A 16,185-nucleotide genomic window follows, 5' to 3' on the forward strand; every position below is an offset into this window, starting at 1 on the left:
ACCGTTATAAATAAGTCTAACTACGCGCGTGGTTTTTGTTATGTTGTTGTCCGACGAGAGTCTTCTGTCGGACGAGTCCGACACAATACATTCTCTTTACTGATTTAGTTAACCAACATTAATCATTTAAGAGAATCTTATTCCGCTACCTATACTCATTAATTCATGTGCATGATACCAAACGTAAAGAACTCAAGGGAACGGAGGGAGTATTACTAAAAGTGACATAAATGTCACTTATCAGAGCATGACATTTGTTTGTCTCGTTAGTAATTAATGACATATGAATGTATATTTTAAAAAGTCTAAGTATATGGTAAATTTGAAAAAAATTGAAATATCTAATGAATAAAAAAATTTGTCATAAGTATTTGGCAAAAAGAAATTTTAAAAAACCCAATTTAAAGCATTGATTGCTTTGACGGGCATTCATCGGATTTGCCACCTAATCTAGCGTAAACTAGACAATCACCAACTATATGTGTAATTAATTAAACTGCTCTAACGTCTATGTGTACTAGTCAGAAAAAGGGTCGTCTCTTTGATTATTCTACGCACAGTCGTCAACCTTTACAACTGCTGTACAGTACCCTCAAAACAAATCCAAACCTTCAAACAAAATTTCCATTTCTAAAAAGTTATATTTCTGGGGTTTCCATAATTCTCAATTCTGATCTTTGATGTTGTTTCTTCAAACCATTTGTTTTGTTCTTTTATGGAGTTGTTTTTGTTTCACTGTAGAATCACAATGCAATAGAGGGTGTCCTTTAGCTTTAGCTTCATACTACTTATGGAGTCAGGCAAATCTTACATTCATAGCCCAAGTTTTCAATACTACTGGAGATGAAATCTTGAGTTATAATCCAAGTGTTCCTGACCAAGATAGACTTATATCTTCTACCAGAATCAATGTTCCATTCACCTGTGATTGCCTTAATAATGGCCAATTTCTGGGTCGTATGTTTCAGTTTAGGATGACAGAGGGTGATACTTATAATAGACTTGCTAACACTTACTATTCCGGGCTTACTACTGCAAGATGGATTGAGAATTTCAATAGTTTTCCTGTAAATAATGTACCTTCGGGTTCCCTTGTTAATGTTCCTGTGAATTGCTCTTGTGGGGATAGGAGTATTGAAAGAAATTATGGGTTGTTCATGACTTACCCGCTTCGTCCTGGAGATAATTTGTCTTCCGTTGCACAGTACTCGAATTCGACCTCGAGTTTGTTGCAGAGGTACAACCCAAATGTGAATTTTAGTGCTGGAACTGGAATTGTGTTCATTCCTGCTCAAGGTATTTCTGTCTGATGAGCCAATATTTGTTGTTGGATTTAAATGTTTGAACTTGTTTGTGTTTTAATACTGTTTAATCACTGGATTGATGGTTACCTTGTGAATTCTTGCTAAAGGTATACCTTCATATAATGGAAATTGTGTTATTTGTAAATTGGGGTTATGCATTCTTTGTTGAAGATGAATTTGGGTACGATCAGTTTCATTGTTGATCGATGTAGAATGTGTTTATGATGTGGTTTCTCCTCTGTGTTTTGCTTAGGTGCTCAGTTTTCATGCCAAAGCCACTATGAGAAAATTTTAGCAAATTTTGTGTTATGGTGTAGAGTTTTTTTGAGAGGTTTCACTCTTGTTTTACATAATTCTAACTAGAAGATGTTTGCTCAAGACATACCATTGAATTGTTTACCTTATGATAAGGCCTGGTTTAGCATTTAGGAAACTGTATCCTTGCATCTTCATACTTGACTTCCAAAAAGCATTTGTAGACTATGAAAAAAAAATGTTTGGTAAGTTAGTAGTTAGTTATTCTTATGCATGTAGAGGGTAATAAGAACAAAATGAAGAAGATGAAGTTAGGTGGTAATACATGAGATGATGTAGATATTTCAAGGAGGGAGCGATGGAGAGGGGAATTAATACCCTCATTTTGTGGGTAAAGATTATCCTTGGGAGACTATTCCATGAAAAATTCATTATCATGTTAAACTCCGTGCTTGAGTAGGGATGAGGCTATATGCACCTTAGTCTATGAAGATAATGGTGCTAAGTTTCTACAACATTTTCAAATAACGAACATTTGCCCTGAGTCAGTAATGAGACGGACTTGTCTCCGCTTCTATTCTTTCAGAGGTTCTGTCCAAAACATATCTCAATTTTTTTCGGGCATTTCTTGTTATCCATCTAAAACTGAAAACATGAAAGAAGTCAGCGTGGAAAGACATCAAGACTTGATATAGTATGATAATGTTTAAGTGATACATGTTTCACATATTGGAACTATCTTATGAGGGGAGATAGGAACCTTGTCATGTGGATATCTGTTATTTGGGGAATTTTCCAATTTCCTTGGCTGTGAAGGTTTTCAAATGATAAAAGATAAGCTAGCATTAGATTTGGTAATTGAAGCAGCAAAAAGTTCCTTAGTTATTGGTAATCCATCCGTTTTACTTTTGCTAGAAGACAAACAGGCAGCCAGGGTTAATAAGTAATCTAGCTAAAAAGTTAGCTATATAAGGGGAAGGTTGTTAGGTGATGTCAGGGAATAATCTAAAGGGGATGTATCTATGTACCTGAGCCTTTAGATAGAGCCAGGAGTAGTGAGAGACATGTATCCAAATTTGAGCGAGGTATACATATTAGAGGGAGAGTCTCACATCTTGAATAGTGAGAGGTTGTAATTCAGCAATCATTTGGTTATAAATACAACTTACTATTTTGGTTACTAATTGCTGTTTTTCATGCTATTTCATTGAATTTGTGTTTGACCAGACCCGATCTCTAGCGAATATCTAGTGTTTATATAAGAATTACATGATTAAAATGGAAGGCACAAAGTGATATGTGCTCTTCCTTGCGCAGGTAAAAAGCCGAACACTTTGAGCAAAAAATTATAAGGCCTCAATTGTTGCTATTAAGTTTGCTATGACCAATCCGAATCCAGACCTAAACATTGGAGGATTTTTTCCTTCCAGTGATTGAGGGGGGGGGGGGTGGTTCTGCTCATTGCTAGTGATATCGGAGGACATTTTTTTCCGTCTAAGTAATTCACTGACCCTATCCCAACCATCCCACTCTCAGGAGTAAAGGAAAGATAAAAGTTGCTCTGCTTTCTTGTGTAGGAGGAATGTGATGTCATGTGTATGAGCATTTTGCTGTGCCCGAATATGTTAATGTTAGAATCCCAGTGCCCTTAGATGAAATACCATACTTTCCTCTCAAAGAAAAAGAAAGATGAAATACCATACTAACTGTTCACTATTTAAATTCTTTCAACTGCCCCATACCATTGCAATCTCACTTTAGACTGTCAGTGAAGGCTATAAAGCCACAATTATGGGAAGAAAGTAGCCTATTATTTCGTGATGGTTTAAAAAAGAATGTGTCTGTAATTTAGGGACGGATGGTATGTTAAGTTTCAATGGGTATCAGTGAACTAGTAAACATATACTACATTGATTTGTTTGTAATTTCAAGAGATTGATTAAGAAATAATTTCATAATGTCTTCCCCTTGTACTAGTAATTGTCTACATGTATATGTGATTGTTTGATTGCTCTGAAATTTTGTGGTTCCTTATTAGCCCATGAACTTTGAAACTGTGTCACTGAAGACATTTCATTTTCTGATTGCAGACAGAAGTGGACGATATCCTCCTATGCCCTCAAGGTAGGGTTCTATGGTTGTATGGTTCTATACTTCTATCGTAGCAATGTATTCATATGTAAAGGGGAAATTCACCTTGGTACCTCTGGTTCTGAATATTTACTTTTTGGGACAATCAATGATTCTTCTAACTACTCTATGCTTATTTTAGATGTTAAATGTATGGGGTATGTTTTTGTTAGTTTTCCCTTAGTTTGCAAATTTTTGTGCATGGACTAACTCTATGCTCCACTATCCCACCATAATGCCCTTATCTCTGTTTTGGGCTGTCTAGCTTCAATTATTACTTTCTTTTACAATGTGGAAATATGGATGTAGAATCAACAATGTTATGGCTTCAGTTCAATTTTGTAAGAAACAGGACTTGGTTAAACCTATAACCATCTAAACTGCAAAAATCCAAATGTTGACCAGACCCAATATCCACTCATGACCTATTTAATTTTGACCTTACCTGAAAGCTGAAAGACCCAAGATAACCCGCTCTGATTCCCGAATCTGTTCTTGATGGCCATCTGCTATATGCGGAAGGAGAGAGAGGGGTCATGAGTCATGACTATAGGGGTAAATGCTCTTGAAAGATCAGTATTTGTGTCGGTCAATCAGACATCAGCAAGACACATCTGAGCAAGAATAATGCATGAAAGTTGAAAATTTGTAAGGACAAAGTAATTACTTGAAAATCCTCCTTACGTATGTATAACAAGTCACAAGTGTTTGAAGTTTGGCATTTAGTAGTTATCTGTCTCATGTAAATGAAAGGAAGATCTATTTGAGGTATGTACATGGCCTGCTTCTCAGAATATATTGGAGATTGCATGTATCCAAAATCAGATATCCTAAACCTTAGGGTAGTGGTACGAATTCCTAAAGGTAAACTGAATAAGTTTCTCATGCCATGGTTTAATTATCTAATAATTTTTTTTTCCTTTTTTGCCTTTTGCAGCTCAGGTGTTTTGGCCTTCTTTGTTGTCTCCTTTTGGATTGATCTTACCGCTGTTATGGATGAAACACCAGTGAGATAATAAATTCAGCTTTTAATGCTACATGAAGTAACAGTTTCCTTTTACGCAAGCAGGACTATCTGGCGGAGTCATTGCTGGTATCTCTGTGGCAGTGGTAGGTGTAATTTTGCTGGCAATATTATTCTTTGTGCTTATGAGAAGAAAGAAAATGAAGAAGGCCTCACTACTCCTTGATAAGCTGTCTGGTAAGAGTTGACCTTATTATCTGCAACCTATTTACAGGTATCACGACAAGAATGGGGAGATAAAGAGGGAAAATAGAAAGAGAAAAGACCAAAAACTATGCATTGTTGTTTTGAAATTGGCTGTAAAGTTAGGGTAAGGACGAGGGGCAATCATGAGCGATCTTTTGTCATCATTGTACATTGCTATATTTATTGTAAGTAGATGACCATCAAATTTAGGCTCACTTATCTTTTGATTAAACCAGTGTGATAATACAATGGAAGTCAAGAATTAATTGTGTTTTGAATTTCATAAGGGACAGTTTATGCTGAATTCACTTTTGATGACAGTTCATGGAAAATCCCAGAAAACTGCAAGTTCCTTCGATGCTGGAAACATGGGTGTGACTGTTGATAAGTCAGTTGAGTTCTCCTATGAAGAGCTTGCACAAGCAACAGATAACTTCAACATGGCTAACATGATCGGCTCCGGTGGTTTTGGGCAGGTTTACTATGCAGAGCTGAGAGGAGAGGTTTGTATGGCACTACTACTTATGGTGGTTTTCAGTTTGCTGATACTTGATATGCATTGACCTGGTTGAAGTTTCATGGCTGGAAATTCTTTTAGTGACAACTTATTTATCTTGTGATGTATTCACAAACCTTATCATGTGGTAGTCGTGGACTTTATCTAGAAGAAATTTAGAGGGGCTATTACACAATATTGGACTTACTATATCTTGCATAGTTGCATTAGCTATCTGCAAATTATTGAGTTGGTTAGTATTTAAATTCGAGTTGATTATGAACTGTAGAAATTAGCCCAATATGGTCTATGATTATGCTAATTCCTTCTATATAAACGTAGAGATGACAAATGAGTGATGGCTAGCTGAAAACTATGAATGTCGACAGATTCATATCTGGTATTTAATTATGCTAAACTCCTTTTGTATATAAGTGAAAATGGGCCTTGCTGGGGATTATGGATGACAAACTTAAGAAGGCATTATTAATGTAGGAAGGATAGAGTAATTTATCAGAAATTCTTTTCGAAAATAAGTTATTAGAAATCACCTTCGGAAATTAGTTTTTTGAAAAGACTTTGCAAAGGTTTTCTCAAATAAATCATATGACTGGATCATTTTCACTTTTGACTTAGTGAAAGCCACCTTAATTACTGACTAACAGAGGACCTAATTTGACAAACATGCGCTCATATTAGATGTATGCAGTATGCTTGCCAGTAGATCAATGCTGCCACACTTTGGTGAAGTTTAGACATTTTTATTTAAAGGTAAGATGAAGGGGACTTACTTGAGGGGGGATAAAGGAAAATCCTCAAATGAGTCCCATGAGGTTTGATCCCTAGACCTTAGGGATATGAGGTGGGAAGCGATGCCAGTACTCCACCACCTCAACCTATGGTAAGTTTAGACATAACTGAATACTTTGGATAACTTTAGGAAAATATATATTTGAATGTATGGAAAATGTTTTTTGCTTGCCAAAACAACTTTATTCTAAGTTCTAGTTACAATGTAACCTGTTTAGAGAACTAGTATAGATGCAAATCGGTGATATCAGATCTTTTTCGCCTTAAATTACCATAAGGTGCCTTCAGTAAGCAATTTTTATAAAGATACATGGTTTATTTGAAAACTACTTTTTTTTTCCCAATAGATATGAATTCTTGTTAAGGGGGTTTCTGATGGATCACTTTTTTCTATTTTTTTTCTCTTGAAGGAATTACTAAAGAACGCACCTTGGTGATTCTTCAGTAAATGTAGTTGATAGAGTAAAAAAGAAAATCATGGCCTGAATATAACGGTTTAGCTAAGTCATAGTTATATACCAGGAGTGTAATGGACTAGACACTATAAAATAGAGGGAGTATTGTAATACCTAATTCAGTGTGCTCTTGGCCATGTTCTCCTTGTAAGTTTCTGGTGTCCCAACTTTTAAGTTTCAAGCTGATGCTTAGTCAAACAATCATAACTTACCAGACACTTGAACAAGTCAGTAACATAGCATCTCATTCGTCATTTATCTGGAATATATTGTCTTCGAATTTTTTTTTCTTCATAAAAGATAGCTTTTACATGTAATAACTTGTCTAATTACTGAAATAGAAACTTGGTTTGGGTGAAAAAAGGAGAAAATTGTTACCACTCCACCCCCCCCCCCCCCCTTTTTTTTTTTTTTTTTTTGTAGATGTAGTTATTTATCAAAAATATACTTGTTCTTTTTTACTTTGAAATTGCTGTGGTTTGCCGTTTGTGCAACATTGCTCATTTACCTACATACTAAGGTCACTTTCCCCTTGTGCATGTATTTCATTTATCTGTTACTTTCCTTAACAAGTGAAATTTTATTATTCACAGTTTGTATGTTTCTATGGTAATCTCTGATTTTCTCTTCCTCAGTTGTATGTCTAAAACTATGCATCCTTGACAGAAAGCAGCTGTCAAGAAGATGGACATGTTGGCATCTAAAGAATTTCTTGCTGAGTTAAAGGTTTTGACCCGTGTTCATCACTTGAATCTGGTATGCAACCTGCACAATATATATGTTTTTTTTTTTTTCTGGAACAAGGACTTCTCGTGGATGCCCTCTCAAGGCTCAACACAGAGGCCCAACTTCAATATTTACCCCCATGACGCCACCAAGCCTTCCTCCCTTGATGAGCATCCAACAGGGAAAGATAGGTGTTACGAAATGTATCTTATGGTTATCAAAAATTATTAAAAGAGACGGTCTAATTTTAATAGAAAAGTAGATCTAGTCACTAAATAGATTAAACTAGTCATCGAAAGAAATTAACTTAGTCACTATTGGGCTAATTCTCTTTTTAATATTGGGCTTACCATTGCCTAATTTTAATTTAAAAGTAGGCGGTCTCTTACAAGACAAGTGGAATTTTCATTTCCAGTCACTGAAAAAGTGTACAGCAAATATGCCCTCAATAAGATGCGAATAATCTGCACAAATTGACATCACACTTGCACACACAAATGTGCATACACAGACATGCATACTCCCACACATGATACGTGCATATTAACAATGGTTGATGAGGGACAACTATATAAGAGGGTAGCATTTACTTGTTAATTGTTATAGACATGCCACATGACAAAAGATAGTTTTTATTTTCTTCTTGGTGCTAGTATGACAAGAGTGGCACATGGGGTTTTCATCTTCAAAAATATTATCTAAAACAATTTTTCAGCAGTAGCTCCTTGGTCATCATCGTTTCCTTCTATGTGTTTCCTCTTCTGTGTCTTTCTTTCTCCTCCCTATCGCTTCTTATCTTCATCCCTGTCATTGGCTGCTCATTGTGAGGTTTAGTGCTCTAGAATTTTTAATTTGGCTCATCTTGTTTCTTTGGGAGGAAGCATTCTTATATTTTTGAAGATCTAAAATCATGATAACTTTGTGGTGATTATTATCAGACCTGTATTATTGATGGCATTGGCTGTCATGTTCTTATGAGAATTTACTTCTTCCAATCCTCATTCACTGCCATTTAAGGTTATGCACAAGTTTTTAGTAGTTACGTAGCGTATGTGTTTTGACAGAATCAATCGACAAACAAAGAAAAACGAGTATAATCAGCACAAATTTACGTGGTTCACTAACAATGCGCTAGCTTCATCCGCAGGCAGCGAATTATCTTTGAGGAAAGAGTACAAATTATAGAATATGGAGGCAGGAAATAGTTAAAAGGTTTATATATAATCTTTCTAATTAATCTAAATGAAATAGGCCAAAAATAGGTCGCAAAACATAAAATGGAACAGTAAACCCCATACACTATAAGTTTCGGGGGCAATTTCCGGCGAACCCCCAAACCAAGGTGCTTCACCTCTGGACCCCAACTCCTATTTTCAACAGTAGGATATTACCATTGGAACTGATACTGACACGTAATATTACATTGAAAAATAAAATAAATTGAGTAAGGGTAATAATGTAGTTAAAAAATTTTGAATGAAGGGATTCTATATTTTGAGAAGATAACTTCTTGTCTGCCTTATGAAATAGATTTGTTTTTTCAGGACTTTAGAAGTTTTTGGGCTGCTCAGTCACAGCTTAAGCTATCAGTGAAAATTTGAAAGACTTTCAATAAGGGACAGATATCCTGCCGTATTTTTTTTGCCAGGCATGCTTGCCATGCACTAAATCTATCACAAATTTTCCTTTTATTTGGGGGGGAGGGGATTCTTATTGTCATTCGACTACGTGTGACATTGTTGACTCTTGAGAGAGATTATTCTCGTCAAATACCAAGTAAGATGCATCAAAGGGATGTAGTGACTTATATGTCATGTATCTTTTCTGTATTTTATCATAGTTTACAACTATGTTATCACTTGCAGGTTCGCTTGATTGGATACTGTGATGTAGTGACTTATATGTCATGTATCTTTTCTGTATTTTATCATAGTTTACAACTATGTTATCACTTGCAGGTTCGCTTGATTGGATACTGTGTTGAGGAGTGTCTTTTCCTGGTGTACGAATTCATAGAAAATGGAAATTTAAGCCAACATTTGCGTGGGTCCGGTGAGTTTTCTATTCTTGGAAATCTTCAGGGTGATGTATCTTAACGTGATGCTGATATTAACTCTTTTGTTCAGGAAAAGACCCACTACCCTGGTCTACCCGAGTGCAAATTGCTCTTGATTCTGCAAGGGGTCTTGAGTACATTCATGAGCATACAGTCCCCGTGTACATTCATCGTGACATCAAATCTGCCAATATACTGATAGACAAGAGTTTCCATGCAAAGGTGCAACTTTGTATAAAGTGACATCCTCTTTTTTTTTTTTTTTTTTTTTTTTTTTTTTTTTTTTGTTTTTCCTTTTCCAGTTTGCTTACGTTGTCACCATCGCAGGTTGCAGATTTTGGGTTGACCAAGCTGACTGAAGTTGGAAATCACTCTGCTCCAACACGTCTTGTTGGTACATTTGGATACATGCCTCCAGAGTAAGAATGTCTACTGATCTGACGCAATAGTTTCCCAGTCAGCAATGGCTTGTTTGAAACTCTAGTTGAGCATCTTCTTTCTTTCCATTTCACTAAGGCATGGATATGGTTGTTAACCTGCTCAATCAACTTTGCACATTGTCAAATACAGTTCCTGTTTTAAGATTAGAATTTTTCACCTAAATGGTCGCGCGTGTCAGGAGTTCTTCTCTCTCTTGAACTTTCCTTCTCTCAGTCGACTCCACTTTTGATCTTTCTCACAGGTTTATGATGTTCCTGAATGCTGCGGGCTTTTAAATGTTAATCCATTATATGCGCTGTCAGAACATTGCCCCTCTATTATATTTCCTCCGTTTAGAAATAGTTGCACCATTTCTATTTTGTGCACTATTCACATCTTACACTTAGATTGTCTTTGGTGATTTATATTTTAGGAAAAACATAGTCATGTGGGGTCTCGTTAGATTTGTCTCGATGTAAATTTTTTAACATAAACTTTTTATAATTTTTACTTATTGATAATTAAAGATACTAATGGTTGAAATCATACATCGCCATGCGTGAAAGTTAGAAATGGTGCAACTATTTCTAAACGAAGTACTTGTTAGAAAGGCTTCCTGCCTCATAACTAGACATAAAGTTTCATTATTCAGCTAAGGGAAATTTGTGAATTACTACCTTTTCAATAGGTCAGCGTGTTCCTTCCCAATACGAGGACATTTGAGATTTACAGGCTTTTCAAAACGAAAAAAATGTCACTACCTTTCGAACAATTTAATGTATTATTGCCTCTTGCTAGGTGTCAATGAATTATTTTTGAGGCCAAAATCACCGGAAAAGTTTCATAAATTATATATATGCATTATGACAACATTTTGGATAAAGAAACATTCATCGATAATTAGGCAAGAGCTAGGAATAATAAATTAATTATATTAAAAAGGTACTAATTCACAACATGTCTTTTTAGTTTTTGAGAAGGTTGCAATTCACAAAGAGCTAGTAATTGACCATTTGCTTTAAGCTAATATTAGTTTTGTAATTGCAACTACATGTTTTTGAAATCCAATCCACAATCCCTAATTTTTTGAAGTATTTCTGTTATGGATCCAATTTGATGTCTTTGGTTTCTTTAGCATTGCAACTTTTTGCAAGGCTATCAGTATCTAGTTCTACATTCCAGGCTTCTTCCTCCGAACATACATTATAGAAAAATTTGAGTATTGCTTCTGACTGCTGATTAGAAAATGCCAGAAATGTATCTCTTCTTCCTGCTTTATCCTTTGCAGCGTTGCCCCTCTTTTTGTACTTGTGAGTGTTTTTTGTATAGTCAGTTCACTTGACTTGTAAGAGTGCTTTTAACAAATACTTCATTTAGAAGGCTTGTGTAGCTTTTTGATAGAATATTTTCATGTCAATGCAAGATATATAATAAGACACTCTTTTTGCTCTTTACAGGTATGCGCAGTATGGTGAGGTGACTCCAAAAGTAGATGTTTATGCATTTGGAGTTGTCCTTTATGAGCTCATATCAGCTAGGGCAGCTGTAACGAAGCAAATCTCAGGTCCTGACTCGAAGGGCCTAGTTGGTATGGTAAGACTTTGGTCCAACCTCTAAATTGGGCTTCTAAGGGGAAATAAAGACTTAGCAGATATAAAAAAAAAACCAATTGTGTAGCCCATGTCCACATCTGTAATTTTGCCGTAGAAGCTGCACATATGTTCTGAATTAACTCAACCGTAACTGTCAATTTCCTTTTCCTTTTCCTTGTCCTTGGAAGAGAAAAGAAGGGGGGGGGGGGTGGAATAGGTCTGCGTTCTGCTCCATAAGCATGTGTATCTTTAATGATTGGGAGTATAGTCTCCTGACGTCTCTGTGTAAATCGCAAATTTGTAGGTGGTCTAGAGACCACCTAGAGCATCATGCTCTCTATGCAAAACGCATAAAATGAAGAACAAAACGCTGATGCCTGATGGAGCATATAATACTTTGTAGCTTTCAATTTTTTTTGTTTTATTTTTCCACTTCTCTACCTGTCATTTTCATTACTTGTTTTTTTCGTCCTTTGTTGAAGAATGCATATCAAGCATTTTTTGTTTCTGAATTACATATTTACATATGCATATGTTCCGTAATTCTTTTTATGGTGTTCTTTGTTTGATATTTTCATGTTCTTTTTATGTTTATTTTCATTTTGTTGTGATTTTTTTTTTAATATTTTGTATCTCAAGTCTTATATGCTTATGTTCTTTTATAATTAGTATGATGTTCTTTGTTTAGTACCTTCATGTTCTTTTGTATGTTTTTATTCATTTTTGTGATTTTTTTTAAAAAATTATGATTTTTTTGTTTCTTAAGTCTTATATGCATATGTTCTTTTACAAAAGGAATTTTTGGTGGTTATACCATTTTTTTTTTTAAAAAAAAATTATTTCCTTTTCTTCAAATTGCATTTGATATTCAAGATTATGCGTTTTGGAGTAGGACCACGTAGAGGAAGGTGGTCTCTAGTCCACCATCCACGCTTTGCCGTAGTTTGGTTATTTTTACAAAAACTTACGGATAAAGACATGGATGTTGATAAACATGTATAAAGTTCAATTTATATAAAAAGCTAATGGTTATCCCATTTTTCTTGGTTGTTTTATAGTTTGAGCCTGTTCTCAACGAGCATGATCAAAATGAGATTCGGAAACTGGTGGACCCTCAGTTAGGGGACGACTATCCTCTCGACTCCGTTTATAAGGTGAAAATTCAATCTACTCAATATTTTAGTTACCATTAACTCTCTTGGATTGTTGGATGTTCATCAATTAGAAAATGCATTTATATGATGTCATTGTTGCAGTTGGCACAACTTGCAAATGCATGCACTCAAGAGAATGCTCATCTGAGGCCGAGTATGAGATCTGTTGTGGTTGCTCTGATGACTCTATCGTCCACAACAGGTGAATGGGACACTGGTGCCTTCTATGAAAATGACAGTGGTAAGCTACTCTCTGCAAATTAACAGAAGTTCGTGCAAGAAATGACGAGTGGTAACATGTTGATATGTTGTTTGCCATATTGCTTTTGCCATTTCAACTCTCTGTAGTCTGTATATTTATTGGTGCGATGTAGTTTGTATATTTGTAATGTACTCGCTGTAACATATAATTATTGTTCCATGGCTAAACATATGATACTTATTGAGTTGCGTGATTAGATCAATAAGTGTAAGAACAATAAACGGAATGGAAATGTAGTGAATTCTTTTTAGGGTGTTTTTTTTTTTTCTCCAAGCTCTCAAATTACAAAATGTGATATACTTCTATTAATAAGAGCAAGATACTTGTTCTAATAAGAGGAAGAAAATCCTCACAATGTGTGTGAATTGTTGATGTATATGTTCTCAATTTGCCTCTTACAATGTAATCTACATCTCTTATATAGAGTGAGAGTAGAGTTATTACAAGTTTATTCAACCTTTAACAAACTTAACAAACTCTTAACAACTTGTTCTAACAAACTTGTAACTAACTAACAACTTGTAGTAATTATAACAGAAAATATAAATATATAATTATTGTATATTTGATATCCCCCCTGCAAGTTGGAATTTGGAAGATGAAGAAGGAACCAAACCCAACTTGAGAGACATAAAATGATGTTGATCAGCTCCTAAAGCTTTAGTCATAATGTCAGCCTATTGTAATCCAGATGAAACATGTTGAAGTTTAAGAAAACTAGATTGAACGTTTTCTCTAACATAATGAACATCAAGCTTGATGTGCTTTGTTCTTTCATGTAGCACATGATTCTCAGCAATGTGTTGAGCTGAGGTATTATCACAAAACAAGGTGATAGGTTGATGAACAAGCACTTTTAAGTCTTGTAAAGGTCCTTCAGGCCAAACTACCTCACTAGTAGTATGACTCATGCTCCTATACCCTGCCTCTGCTGAACTTTTAGACGCAACCTTCTGCTTTTTAGTCTTCCAATAAATAAAGGAATTCCCAAGAAAAATACAATAACCTATTAGGGATCTCCCAGATACAGGACAATTTCCCCAATCTGCATCACTGTAAGCTTGGAGCTGCAAATCATTATGATCATACAACAAACCATGATCAATAGTGCCTTTCAAGTATCTGATAACATACATGGCATCATTTAGATGTGGTGTCCTTGGATCACTTAAGAACTGGCTGAGCTGCTGAACTACATAAGATATGTCTGGTCTTGTCATATTCAAATATAGAAATTTCCCAACAAGTCTTCTGTAAATTTCTGGATCTTCTAATCTTTCACCATCATGAGCATTAAGCTTAAGAGCCTTAGGAAATGGAAAGGCAGTAGTTTTACAAAATTCCAGCTTAGTATCTTTTAACATATCCACAATATACTTCCTTTGATTAAGTAAAATTCCAGCAGGAGATCTAGAGACTTCAATCCCTAAGAAATAGGTCAGTTCACCTAGATCTTTGATAGTAAAAGCACTATCCAAAGCTTGCTTAATAAGCTGAATAATAGGAAGATCAGACCCAGTTAACAAAAGATCATCAACATAGGCTACTATAATAGTGAAGTGCTGCCCATCTTGCTTGGTAAACATGGAATTGTCATGTTTAGACTGAGTGAAACCAAAATTGACTAAGAATTTGCTTAATTCTAGGTTCCATTGCCTAGAAGCTTGTTTGAGCCCATATAAGACCTCTTCAGTTTACAGTAAACTTGATTAGGCTGAGTGAAGTAGCGAGGTGGTGGATTCATGTATAACTCTTCATCAATGAATCCATGTAAAAAGGCATTATTTACATCTAATTGATGTAAATGCCAATTGTGAGCAGCAACTAATGCAATAATAGTTCTCACAGTGGTGAATTTTACAACATGACTAAAAGTATGTTTAAAGTCTTTACCTTGTACCTGTTTATCACCCCTTGCAACCAACTGAGCCTTGTGCCTTTCTATACTACCATCAGGTCTGAATTTAATCTTATAAACCCGTTTGCATCCAATTGCTTTTTTACCAGGAGGTAAAGTAGTCAATTCCCAAGTGTGATTCTGTTCTAAAGCAGCAAGCTCTTTGTTCATTGCTTCAACCCAACTAGGATTATCTTTAGCCTGAGAATAAGAGCTAGGTTCATGAACTGTAAGTACCTTAGAGAGACTAGCAGAGTGTTGAATGTTGGAAGGAAGAACAAAATCTTGAAACTTGGAAGGAAGATGTGATACTCTAGCAGATTTTCTGAGAGGGATAGAAGGTAAATGTGAGGAAGTAGGTGAAGAAGAATTGATAGGAGGCTCATTATGAGAAGAATTTTCAGTGTGAGAAGAAGAAGGAATAGGAATAAAAATATCAAGAGAAGCAAGATTGAAAGGAGGAATATAAGAAGTAGGAGAAGATGAATCCATGATAGTAGAAGTGACAGATAGTGAAGATAGGGAAGAAATAGAAGTATGAAATGGAAAAATTGTTTTATGAAAAAGAACATCTCTGCTAAGAATTATCTTATGAGTGTCAAAGGTCATAGAACTTGTAGCCCTTTTGAGCATATGGATAGCCAAGAAGAATACATCTCTTGGACTTAGGAGCAAACTTATCACCAGTTTTAAGAAAAGGATAACATAAGCATCCTATTACTCTTAGAGAGCTGTAGTCAGGAGACTTTCCAAGGAGCAATTCTATAGGTGTCTTCCATTTTAAGACTGAACTAGGGAGCATATTGATCAAAAAGGTTGCTGAGAGAAGACAATCACCCCAAAACTTCAAAGGCAGATGAGCTTGGAATCTAAGAGCTCTGGCTGTTTCAAGAAGGTGTCTATGCTTCCTTCAACCCTCCCATTTTGCTGAGGGTCGCCAGGAATAGACCTTTGATGAATAATACCTTTTCCTACAAAAAGAGTAGCACAATACTCTTGAACAATCTCACTTCCATTGTCACTTCTGATGTGCTTAACATCAACAGCAAAATGATTCTTCACATAGCTTAGAAATGCAGATATAATGGCAGGCACTTGGTGCTTAGAATGAATTAGATGTGTCCATGTTGTCCTTGTGTGATCATCAAGAATGGTGAGGAAATATTGTGCACCAGATAGAGTAGGAGTTTTGTAAGGTCCCCATAGATCCATGTGAACAAGATCAAAAGGATGATTAGCCAAAGAATGAGAGAGAGAATAAGGTAGTTTATGATGCTTGGCAAAAACACAAGGTTCAAAAGAGAAATCATATTCATTACCATCATATGGAACTGTTAAATGTTTGATTTTACCAAGAGAAGGATGACCAAGTCTAGCATGTAACAAAGACAATGAAATTTTATTGATGCTAGAAGTAT

At 35.5% G+C, this 16,185-nt stretch overlaps 2 protein-coding genes across 2 annotated transcripts; one reads left to right on the top strand and one right to left on the bottom strand.

The window, feature by feature from the left end:
- The first annotated feature begins 506 nt into the window (after positions 1-506).
- LOC104893160 (chitin elicitor receptor kinase 1) lies at positions 507-13,120 on the top strand. Its single transcript, XM_057395065.1, is given in 11 exon segments — positions 507-1,296; positions 3,650-3,688; positions 4,759-4,896; positions 5,221-5,402; positions 7,327-7,416; positions 9,345-9,438; positions 9,513-9,664; positions 9,770-9,861; positions 11,320-11,455; positions 12,513-12,608; positions 12,711-13,120. Coding segments are annotated over 11 exon segments (1,797 nt in total). The 5' UTR covers positions 507-680; the 3' UTR covers positions 12,873-13,120.
- A 427-nt stretch (positions 13,121-13,547) lies between these two features.
- On the bottom strand, positions 13,548-14,456 carry LOC109134887 (uncharacterized mitochondrial protein AtMg00810-like). Its single transcript, XM_019249287.1, has one exon. The coding sequence runs from the start codon at positions 14,454-14,456 to the stop codon at positions 13,548-13,550; it is 909 nt and encodes a 302-aa protein (XP_019104832.1).
- Positions 14,457-16,185: the final 1,729 nt, after the last annotated feature.

The sequence above is a fragment of the Beta vulgaris genome, chromosome 5, assembly GCF_026745355.1.
Source record: "Beta vulgaris subsp. vulgaris cultivar EL10 chromosome 5, EL10.2, whole genome shotgun sequence".
Classification (NCBI taxonomy): domain Eukaryota; kingdom Viridiplantae; phylum Streptophyta; class Magnoliopsida; order Caryophyllales; family Amaranthaceae; genus Beta; species Beta vulgaris.